This window comes from Nicotiana tomentosiformis, chromosome 1, assembly GCF_000390325.3.
Source record: "Nicotiana tomentosiformis chromosome 1, ASM39032v3, whole genome shotgun sequence".
NCBI classification, from domain to species: domain Eukaryota; kingdom Viridiplantae; phylum Streptophyta; class Magnoliopsida; order Solanales; family Solanaceae; genus Nicotiana; species Nicotiana tomentosiformis.
In genome coordinates, this window is record NC_090812.1 from 105,762,732 (window position 1) to 105,775,067 (window position 12,336).

The 12,336-nt window shown below is 39.1% G+C and overlaps 2 protein-coding genes across 2 annotated transcripts; both read right to left on the reverse strand.

Moving 5' to 3' along the window:
- Positions 1-338: 338 nt before the first annotated feature.
- LOC138908243 (MAR-binding filament-like protein 1-1) lies at positions 339-2,776 on the reverse strand. The gene is made up of 4 exons (XM_070198900.1): positions 2,611-2,776; positions 1,571-1,821; positions 1,133-1,144; positions 339-1,055 (listed from the first exon to the last, which is right to left on the reverse strand). Exons 1-4 carry the CDS (start codon positions 2,774-2,776, stop codon positions 339-341), a joined length of 1,146 nt encoding a protein of 381 aa, XP_070055001.1.
- Positions 2,777-3,991: 1,215 nt separating this feature from the next.
- Positions 3,992-6,594, reverse strand: LOC117273719 (3-ketoacyl-CoA synthase 2-like). The gene is made up of 2 exons (XM_070198902.1): positions 6,034-6,594; positions 3,992-4,333 (listed from the first exon to the last, which is right to left on the reverse strand). The coding sequence occupies exons 1-2, from the start codon at positions 6,592-6,594 to the stop codon at positions 3,992-3,994; spliced, it is 903 nt and encodes a 300-aa protein (XP_070055003.1).
- Positions 6,595-12,336: the final 5,742 nt, after the last annotated feature.

Sequence of the window (12,336 nt, forward strand, 5' to 3'; positions counted from 1 at the left end):
GCTACATTGCCCCAAGTTTGAGTAAACGCTCGCTCGGTTACAGAGGCTACGAGGTCTAAATTTGATTAAGTTGTTTAAAACACTGTGGAAACATTCATAAGGCGAATAAAGTCCTCGCAAGACGGGAAACAAAAACAGAAGCAAGTCGGCAAAATGGGAGATATGTATATACACAAATTTATCTGCATGGGTGATTATAACGTAAAAACTAAGAACTAAATTTCTCGACCAGGAGCGGTCTCTTCTTCATCAGGTTCCCCCCCATTTTCGGATCCGCTCTTTCTCCCATCGTCATCGTCATCACTATCAGAAACCAGAGCTTCAGCATCAACTTCGAGTTATTTTGCCCTTTTTATCTCTTCAGCGAGATCGAAGCCACGAGCATAAATCTCCTCGAGAGTTTCCTTTCTGGATTGGCACTTAGAAAGTTCGGCGACCCAATGCGCTCGACTATCAGCGGACTCGGCTGCCTCTCTTGCCTGGACTTGGGCAGCTTCAGCATCGGCCCGATAGACGGCCACGAGCGCATCCGCATTGGCCTTTCCCTTTTCAGCATCGGATTCGGCCTTGGGGAGTACAGAGGCCAACCGAGCCTCAAGCTCATCAATTCTTCTTGCTTGAACTAGGCCTTTTTCCTTCATTTTTTGAAGTTGGGTTTCGGACGATGATAACTGGGCTCGAGCAATCTCTTTTTCTATAGCAAAGCGGTCCATACCTTCTTTCCACCGCAAGGACTCCATCCTTATCACGTCAACCTCCTCACGAAGCTTCCCGATCATCACAATTTTTAGCTGCTGTTGTGAGACCAAAATGTTAGCTATCATTCCAGTATCAAGCCTATAGGCTTTCAAAAGCATCATTACCTGCTCAGACAAATCATTCTGATCTCGATAAGCCTTGGCCAGCTCAACTCGAAGGTCTTTTATTTCCTCATCTCTCTGCCCTAAGGAAAGTCTAAGGGAGTTCCTCTCTTCAGTATCGCGGTGTAGGTCATCCACGTATCGATGTAGCTCATTCTGGGAACGAGAACATTGTTCTCGATGGACTGCCGCTGCCTACAAAGAAACAAGAAGCAAAGTTAATGAAAAACGAACATAAAGATAGTATCGACAAAATAATTTTAAAGGCTCACCTGATTCAAAGCCTGTCACAATCCGTGAAAAAAATCTGACTCATCACCGGCACCGGCAACGTCCTCAATACCGGTAAACAGGTCACGAAACAGATCTTCTTCATCGTGAGGCCTGTCTAGATCGAGGGCTCCCGGAGCTTGAGCTTCCCGAATCACCCTTGCGGAAAAAGCGGGAAAGGTAGGCGAATCCTCAATCGCTGCTGCCCCAAATGACTCACTTGGAGCGTTCCCCTCGGCTCGGAGGGGTTCGAGGGGCTCTTCGATCGTATCCCCTGCCGGTTCACTCCGATAAGAGGCATCTTCGACATCCGATAGTTCAGGGACTCTACCTGAATCTTTCTCCGGTATATCTTCAGTTCGAGGCGGAGCCTCATAGAGCATCATCGATCCAGCCGGCGATGAGGCATCGGTGGCTCTCTTCATTCGGACCGCCAGCGCGGACTCATTATTCTCTTCTTCTTCTTCTTCTTCTTCTTCTTCTTCTTCATCTTCATCCCTTAGATGCAGAATGGATTCCACGATCAAAGGAATGACATTCTTGTTCGGCTTACGAGTCGTCCTCTTCTTCAGTTTTGGATATTCAGGAACCGAGGCTCTCTTCCTTTTATTTTCCTTCACCGGCTTTGGGACAAAGGTCGAAACATTCTCCTCATTGGACAGGGGCCTCAAGACCACGTCTTTACCCAAACCTACATATGGGAAACCTTATAAAAAATATTTTGAGAAACGCCTCATTCGGATCATCAGAGTCCGAGAAATGAGCTTACCGTGATTTTTGGCCTCCCACCGACCCTTTGACAAATCACGCCATGAGCGCTCGGCGTATGTGGAGGTCGAAACAAGAGCTCGTACCCAGTTCTTAAGATCGGGAACCGCTCCGGGCATCCAGCGAACCGCTACATCACAAAAGGAGGAGTGTCGATAAGAGAATAAATGGAAGAACAAAATAGAAGCAACAACAAGATCACACTTACGTTTCATATTCCACTTCTCGGGAAAGGGCATCTTTTCAGTCGGAATCAGGTCCGAAGTCCTTACTCGAACGAACCTCCTCATCCAACCCCGGTCCATGTCCTCGTCAATACTCGAGAACAGAGCCTTAGTAACCCGACGCTGGAGTTTTATTAACCCTCCTAAAAAAAGTCGGGGACGGTACAGCCGGATAAGATGATCGAGGGTGAATGACATCTCCTCGATTTTGCTCACAAAATATCAGATCAGGATAACGATCCGCCACAAAGAAGGATGGACCTGGCCTAGGGTTACCTGATATTGTCGATAGAAGTCAATAATGATGGAATCGAGGGGACCCAAAGTGAAAGGGTAAGTATATACATTCAAAAACCCTTTCACGTAAGAAGTGATATCTTCGTCAGGGGTAGGTATTATTATTTCTTTTTCACCTCAATTGCAATCCTTCTTTAACAGATCGAAGTGCTTCTCGGTTATCAAACACATGTACCTCGATATCGGCTCACACTGGCCAGGGACCGATGAACCTTTATGAACCTTAAAATCTGAAGTAAGGACACACGCCCCGGGAACACACTCCTCAGGCCGTAGTTCTGCCGGTATCTCATCGGCGACACACTGTGAAGATGAAGCCTTCTCTTTCTGAGGAATGGTTTGCGATGTTTTCGCCATTTTTGAATTCAAAAGTAAGGAATAGAAGAAAGTGACAGAGATTTGGTAGAATTGAAGAGGGGTTTTTGCAAAAATGAATCACAACTTTACTGGTAAGTTGGAGAGTACGAAGAAGAACTTGGGAAATTTTGGAAGATAGAAGATGTAAAAATGGTAAAAGATAAAAGTAAGGGTTATTTATAGGTTCAAACGATGGCGGTTAAGTATCAGTAGTGGCCGACCACCGCCTGACATGTATTAAATGCCTTGAAAGACTAAACCGACGGGACAGCTACGAGATGCGTCATGGTCGAACCCGATGGAAACGACAAGATATAATCCGATCTAGCTGTTGAAAATCATATCGTTTCTCGCCATATTCTTTCTGAGAAACGAGGGGACTATCTGTATACGGTCAAAATAGATTTCAGCCTTGGCATGTCCGATCGAGTTCGAAGGGTGATGTATCGAAGTAAGATCCCGAAGGGGGGACAAACTAACCTCGAACCCGGGGAGGCCGGTTCGTATCGAGATCGATATCATAATCAAACTCGAATAAGAATCGAACCATGATGTAGGGTAGACCTATCGTGCTGATAATCCAGAGACCAACCAACATTGACCTGGAATCAATTCGAGGGCTCGAACCAGGATCGGGCTCGAACCAAGATCAAAAGTTCGAGCCGAAATCAAGCTCAAACCATAATCGAAGATTCTAAGCAAGATCGAGCTCTCAGACAAAAGCCGTTGCAATCCCACTAGAGAGAATCTTGGCAGAAATTATGAAAAAGCTGACTTATTATGGGTCTCCCACTGAATGTTTATTTTATTATGCTTGGAGCCGAATCCCTCCACTATAAAAGGGCTTGGTTATCATTTCTGTAGGAAAAGTTTTCTGAGACTTACATTGTAATAAAAGTACTAAATTCTTCTACAGTAAAGAATCGCTCTTTCAGTTTCTTAGATTGATTCTATTTGTCGAATTCTAAGGTTCATTGTTCTTGATAACCTTATCTAGATTGCATTCTCTCCAATTTACATTTACATTTTTATTTATCCTTACATTTTGTATCAAATTACGTCACATATCCTCGGAACTGCGTATAAATTCAACTCTATCCATTTTTCGGGTAAACAAAGTGATTAATGGATTTGGAGAAATCAAGATTACAAGGCTCCACTTTACTTCCGGTGAGGAAGCGCCGCACTGTAATATTCATCAAATAACGGAATTTTTCAGATAGAGGAAGGACTACAGTGGATATGTTTGATCGAATGGTTTTTATAGCTGCGTATAAAAAGATCCTTGTTAATTGTGATTCCTCGATATCCTTCTTTATCTTCTTCCATGAAAATGCAGTTGTAGGATCGATCATTGTCTGTGGTTTGAGAACGGACGGTGTGGATGAGCTCATACTTAGAGGTGGTTTGATCGGACGGTTTGTTGGAAAGGAGGAGAGCGACCCCACCGACACGGAATATGCAATTGCTTAGCAATTTTGACCGATCATTGCCCTCGTATACGCTTCCTGTAGTGCTGTCGGTGGTGACTACTAGTGCACAAGAATTATCATGCACCTGCGCAATAATACATTAGGATGAGTTTAACTTTCATCTAGTACAAATTTATTTACATTATTAAGTTAATTAAAAAATAATAGTACATAATTATTCATGATTAGTTGTCGGAAGAATCACCTTACATAAGTTAAATCTATTATAAATTGATAAATGATGCTATTGCGTATTCAGAATTTCAAATGCATGGGTGCACTTAGGGGCGGATCAGTTCAATAGTTACGGGTTCCCGTAAACTCAGTAGCTTTTGTATAGAGCCTGTATCTGTATTGAAAAATTCATTAAATGTATAAAAATATTTAGCTAGGAACCCAGTCTATTAACTCAAAATTTTTGTAGGAACTCATAAACCTAAAATTCTGAATCCGCCTCTGAATGTACCATGAACGCCAAGAACCTGAGTTTTCAAGAGGGTTATTTTTTATTTAAGAATTTTAAAAGTCAAAACAAATATTACAGAAAGAGAAAAAAAAACAAAAAAGAAAACGTATGTTTAATTAGAAAAAGCGGCAGGGGCATGGAGATTTAACCTTATTTATTAATTAAAATATGATTTAAAGAAAAAAGAATACAGGGATTGATTCCCTAACTAAAGGGAATAAGATGCACCTCTTATCAATGTATTAAAATGCTCACTTGAACTTGAGTTCACCTATGTTAATTTAAGTATTTGAGCTGAAGTTCACTAATACTATACATAATTTAGGGAGAGATGGGTATTAGTGAACACACCTCTCCCATGTACATCCGCCCACGAGTGTGACTTCCTTAAGAGTTTTGCATTGACTATTACACTTTTAATATCAATTGAAGGTCTAAGAATTTAGTTTGACTTCTATTTTCAAGTTTTTTTAAAGTGAATTTGTAATAATACATATTTCCTACAATGAAACTTTTGAAACTTATGATTTAAAATAAGCTATAGATATTTATATGATTAAAATCTCATTAAGGATAAATGAAAAATTTAAAGTTAAACTAAGAAATTTGTGAGATCGACTAAAAAGTAAAGTATGACACATAAATTGAGACGAAGAAAATAATTCCTAGATATATAGTATTGATGGGGAAACCAACATATAGATGAGTCCTTGTGTGTTCATGAGATTGCAGTAACTTTCAAATTTTTTACACCTCCTGCTTGTTCCAAAAAGAATGACCAAATAAAACGTAGAAGAGTCAGAATATTTGATGAATATTTGATTTTCAGTATGTCCCCAGACGATTTTTCAATATTTGCATATGAAAGAACTACATAAACAGTACTATAAAAGAGAGGACACATAAAAGATTATGTATTTCAGATTCCATGCTGAGTTTCGTCAAAGTCGAGGATAAAATAGGATAGAGTAGAGTGTCTTAGTGAAATAATAAGGTACAAAACGAGGAAATGACCAATTATGGAGGGTCTTTTAGGGCTTAGAATTACTGAGGAATAAAAAGTACTGCCTCCGTCAATAGGTGGCATTTTTTAGATTTTGAGAATCAAGCAAATTAATTTTTATCGCGAATTTTTCAAAAAAAAAAAGAAGAAAAAAGAAGGTAATGACAATATAGTTTAATTAATAATGGCAAAATTATCACTTCATTTTTCAACTTAACATATATCCAAAAAAGAGTTACCAGTTGCAAGAGCCAAAAAAAAAACAAAAACAAATATAGCATGAAGAACAGTAAGATGTTGTAGTTGAGAGCAGAACCTTGAGCAGATTTTGGACAAGTCCTAAGGCGACAAGACCAGCGCTGCTCCCCATTCCTGTAATATTATAGCTGCGGATATCATCTCTGAGCTTGTAACGCTTCACTATTACACTGGACAATGATGGCATAATATTGAAGACACCAGAGACACAAACCAATATACCTATTTCCTCACATTTAACTCTAGTTTTCATAAGAAGTTCATCTATGGCTCCGAAAATCGCCATCTCCACTTCTTCCTTAGCAGCTTCCATGCTCATATCCGGAGGCTCTGTTAACAATCCTTTAGAAATATACGTTTTATCTCCTAAGCCAGATCTTTGTAAGATTCTGTCCATGAACTCCACTGAATCTTTGTTAAACTTTGAACTTCTGCTGCTTTTATCGAGAATTGTTCGTCTGCAAATTTGCTCATTTTTCGGGGGCTTGTGACATGCAAAATCTACCAGGAAAACTCTTGGCCTGGTGTTTTTGCAGAGAACGTACCAAAATAACAGTAGTACTAGTATTAAATTTGGCACTAAAATGTGAAACAGCTCAGGGCATAGCTGATCTTTCATTATAATCAATTCCATGAGATGGACAATTGAAAGAGTGTTTTAAAATAAGTGGGCGTAAGACGGGGCGTTTTATATATGCCTCGACGGGGCGTAAGTCCCATAGGTATTTAATTTTTAATATTTTATAAAATAATATAATGACAGTTAATATTTATAAACATGTAAAATTGCATAAAAATTGAAGAAAACTATATATATGTGTGCTCCATCCCCACAAAAAACTAATCAAAACAATATATTATACGTTACTTACAAGTACAAGTAATTTGAGTCTAAAAGAATAAAGTTTTCTATATGGAGGAACAAAAAGGATGATTAACCTGCAATTTGAACTTTGAATTTGCTGCTGTGAAGAAAAGTGTAGTTCTCTTTGTATTTGTAAAAAAAATTAAATAATTGTTGCTTTTGGGAGATATTAGCAGACTAGCGGACAAGATAAAAAATTAAAAAAATCATGAATTAGGGCTTAAATCAATAAAAAAGGTATTTATTTTTAAATTTAATACTTTTGAGTTCCTTTTAAACCTTTTGAGTAATTACCAAACTGACTTTTGAGAATTTGGGTATTATATGAAGGACTAATTCAACAAATTTTGTTTTAATTTGAAAAAGTCTCTAGGGCTTACTCCTTACTAAAGAAACGCGCCCGGGCGTACGCCCCAAATTGCGGGGCGTACGCCTCTTGAGACTTTCACCCCACACCATCGCCCCATGGCCGGCGTTTTTGGTACGCTTCGCCTCAGGGCTCGCCCCAGAAACACCTTTTAAAACAGAGTTGAAAGCATGGTGCTAAATTTCAGTATTTAAGTTTAGCTAGTTGCCGTGTTGATGAGTATCTCCACATTTCTTTCCCTTCTCTTTATAACATTTATGTCTAGGGTGTGATTGTAACGAAGTTTCGAGGAAAATAAGTGATTTTCTCTTTATTACTCAATCTGTTCACTTTTACTTGTCCATTATACTAAAATTATATTTTTATTTTTACTTGTCCACTATACTAAATCAAAAGAAAGACAATCTTTTTTTCTATTTTATCCTTATCATTAACTACTCATTCCTCAAATCATTTTCCAAGACTTTTGGAAACGCTATCATTATTATGAAATTGTAAAATACATATTTTATTTATTGTTTCTTAAGGGCATGAAAAGTTCAAATTGGATAACTAAATGTAAACGGAGGGAGTATTTTCTAGTGTTTGGTTAGTACGCGCATGAAAAATATTGTCCAAGTTTTATTTTTTTTAATAATTTAGGCAAATACTATAGAAAAAGTGGTCAAGCACGTGAGTCGAGGTCGAGGTCGAGGTTCGAGGGCAAAGTCAAAGTTTGGAGTGGGGATCTGAGGGTCGAGGTGGGTATCGATAGGTCAGGGATCGATGGTCAGTTGATCGGGGTTCGGGTTTGGGTTACGGGGGTCAAGATCGGCAGGTCGACGGTGGAGTTCTATAGTTGGGTGTCGGGGGTCAGGGGTCGAGGGGTGGGTGTTCAGGGGTCGAGATCGACAGGTCGGCGGTGGAATTCTATAGTTGGGTGTTGGGGTTCGGGGTTCAAGGGTCGAGCACATATCGACGATGGAATACTATAGTTAGGTGTTGGTATCAGGGCAGGTATACGTATTCAGGGGTCGGGTAGTAGGTGGGGGCTGAGGAGTGGCAAGGGTGGATTGGGTGGTTGGGATAAATGTGAAAATGATTGAAAGAAAATTTTGAAATATGTTTTCCCTCTTGTTGATAAAAAAGTCACTTTCTTGAAATTGTATGAAAATGAGTTCATAAAATAAATAAATAAATAAAGAAAGATATATAGTTTTAGCCACTCCCAAAAATAATAGTTGACAAAATAAATATTTTTGTATAGATGTATATTACATACAAAAAGATATACATATTTTATTCAATTTTTGGCTAAGGAATGCAATTAATTTCTGCCGGCAGTTTTACATTTTGGGCAAAAATAATTTCCCAAACATTAAGCCCATCGAACATGAATATGTTAAAAAATATTTTTTGGAAAGTATTTTCTTCCTACTAAACGCAGTAACCCTAAAGACGGAGAAACGGGGACTGTTGGTAACCCTAAAGACGTAGCAGGTGATACGTAACAAGCTTATATACCGAGTCCACCAATAATTTGTAGCATTTCCCAATGCAATATAATGTGGCCTATCCGTTTTCGATGGAAAGTCATGTTTTCCAATCTTGCATTCAGCTGCAATATAATGCGCTTAATACATAGACCCCACTAGGAACTGTATTATATTGAAGTCCTTGTTTTCACCATAACCTCTAGAACTCATCTTTATTACTACTACTACTATTCAACTACTGGAATTTATTCAAACACCAGCTTGCACAATCACATAAACTCTATGTAAATAATAATGTTGTGGTAAGTAGTTCTTTCATATTTTGTCACGACCCGAAATCCCAACCGTGAGATCGTGATGGCACCTGATGTTAGGCTAAAAATCCATATTTTCGCATGTAATTTGCCTTGCATTATACCTCAATCTTGTTAACTTTGGTGTAAATATTTGTGACTCGAGCGTAATAATGGTGTTTATATGTGTAGGAGTCAATTTAAAGTGATTTGGCAAACTTGCATGTAAAGTAAAGTAAAAACAGAAGAATTTGGAGGGAGTATGAGTTTGGTGCCACGCACCAACCAAAATGCTAAAGGCATAATGTGGAAAATTTCGGTGTCCTGGTTGGCGCCAGGCGCCAAGCGAGACGGCTAAGGACGAGTTTTACCCTACACGCCCCCAACATGTATAAAAGGGTTCTAAACCTATTTTTTAGGGTAGAGACGATTAGAGAGGCAAAGGGAGCCACCACTCTTGAGGGAGAGCCTCCACTCTTGAGGAAGAGAACACTTTGGGGAGGCAAGAACACCATAAGAGCAAGGAAAATGATTCAACTTCAAGTTTTTCCCTCTTTCTTCTTCCATTTCCATTATCGGTTATGAATTCTAGTATTGAAGTTATGTATACTATTATGAATAGCTAATTTGTTATCTAGGTTTTGATGGAATATGTTGTAGGATAAATTCTTGTCATGTTTTCATATAATTGAGCCATTGAATTTCTCTACTTGTTCAATTATGTGTTTGTTATTGTTGATTGAATGACCATCAATTGATTGTGCCTATTTAGTATATATTGCTCGAGAGAGAGTATACATTTAGGTAGTTGTTAAATAACACCACTCCTAACGTATTTGAGAGATCAATACGGAGGATTTAAAGGCAGGATTAGAGATAACGAAACCTTGGTGTGGTTGTAGTTCGAGAGAATACGTTTAGTAAATTGTGGTAGTTGCTTGAGAGATATCTACGACACCCAAAGTACTCACGATCGAGAGAGAATACTTAGGCGAAATTATAGAAGACGTAGCGAGAAGTATTCCGATAATTGAGAAAATCATAACTCTAGACCTCCTTAATCTTGTCTCCAACTCTTAGTCTCCTTAGTTGATAATTTTACTGCTTTCTAGTATTTGTTAGTTAATTAGTTAGAAATATAAATCTCAATCTTTATAACTAGGAAATTGTTTGGACTTATTTTTCTTAGCAATATTGAACAACTTTAGCTAAGCCTTAGTTCTCTGTGAAATTCGACTCCGGACTTGTAAACCGGATTATATTTGCAACGAACGCTTAGTCCTTTTTATAAGGCATAGTTGAGCGTGATCAGTGCCTAACATCCATTTGCTAGGCAAGTGAATTAGATGTGATAAATACAACCGTAGCGCAGTCTAAACATATCCCAGAAATCTGGAGTCACGAATACATGAGCATACTAAAGTTCTACAAATAAATTCTGAAGAAAGTTGAGTTCAAATAGTGGAAGTAATAGTATAATAAAGGTCTATGTCTACCCAGACATATCATGAATTTTAGCTACGAACGGACTCTCGTCACTTCGTGTGTACTTAACACCCACAATTAGTAGCAAATAATAATTTAATTACCTAAGGGGTTAATTCTCTCTTACAAGGTTAGGCAAGAGACTTAACTCATTTTCAAGTCTACTTTCCTATCCACAAATCACTCTAAAAACCTCAAGTCAGTGCCGAACAATCCGAAACTAGCCAAAGATTGTACAAACTAATCAATAATTGCTCAAAAGTTCATACTTTAACTATTAGAGTGATTACCCAACCCAATTTGGAAGGTTCCTAAAATTTACCCCCAGGCCCACGTGCCCGGATTCTGGAAAGTTTTGTAAATATTTGTTACTCCTAAAGTCACGAACATAAATATATAATTTCTACTCAATTTCATAACCATTTTTGTTCTCTAATCTCGTTTTTGTCAAAATCTAGGTTTTTCAACAAACTTCTAAATTTTTCACATTTTACATGTTAAAATCTACCCATATTCTATGTATTGAACTTACAATGTATAGAAATCACTTACCTTCAATAGCTAGGTGAAAACCCTTCTCCAAGAAGCTCTAAAATCAGCCAACAAATGTGAGAAATGAACAAAATGGCCGAATTCCCGATTTTAATAAAGTTACTGCCTAGTTGACTCCTCTCCGCGATCGCGAAAAGGGCCTCGCGTTCGCGAATGTAAAGCCTGTCCAGGCCCTGAAACCCTTCTTCGCAAATGTGACAAAGTCCTCGCGATCACGAAGGCTACCATCCCAAGCATCGTTAACGCCAAGTTCACGAAGGGCAATGACCCACAGACCCCTGTCCCCAAAACCCTTCTACGCGAAAGCGACCTGGCCATCACGAAAGCGAAGGCCACAAGTTCTGAAGCTTCGCGAACGTGGCCTTTTCTTCGTGAACGAAAAAAGAAAAAGCAACCAGTCCCCCAATCCTTCATCGCGATTGCGAGGGTCCTTTCGCGTTCACGAAGAAGGAAACTAGAACTAGCACACCGACAATTTTGGACTTAGCTTCGGGCAGACCGAAATGCACCCGAGCCCCCTGAGACCCTATCCAAATGCACCAACAAGTCCATAACCATAATACAGACTTGCTCGAACCCTCGGAACACTTGAAACATTAACAAAACTAAGAATCGCATCCCAAAACCAAATTAAATTGACTTATAAACTTCAAACTTCTCAACTATCTCCGAACGAGCCGAATCATACTTAGAGTACTCGGAATCACACCAAATTTTGCGTACAAGTCATAAATCACCATACAGAACTATTACAAGGCTTGAAATCCCAAAGGGACCTCGATAACTCCAAAGTCTACTTCAAATCAAATTTAAAGAACTAGAAAACCTTCAATGAACCAACTTTCACCATTAAGCGTCGAAACGCTCCTGGATCACCCGAAACCCATTCCGAATACATGCTCAAGTCCAAAATCATCATACAAACCTATTAGAACCGTCAAATTCCGGTTTCGAGGTCGTTTACTCAAAATGTTGACTCAAGCCAAACTTGGCCATCATAGGCCACTATTAAGGAACTAAGTGTTCCGATTTCAATATGAACCCTTTCAAACCTAAACCAACCATACCCGCAAGTCATAAAACAGTGAAAGCACATACGGAGAGTCTTAATTAGGGGAGCATGTAAGGCCCCATAAAAGTTTCCCTAAAAATCCGGATTTTCATGATGCCAACGTAGGCGTAGAGGTTAGTAATAGTAGAAATTCTTTGCGGCGAGCTTGCGAGCCGCGGTTCAGACTTTTTAGATTGAACAGTGTGCTGTTGGAGTTGAAGAAAAATATTGGGCTGAAATACGCATTTCTGCGGCCTATTCTGCAGCCGTAGA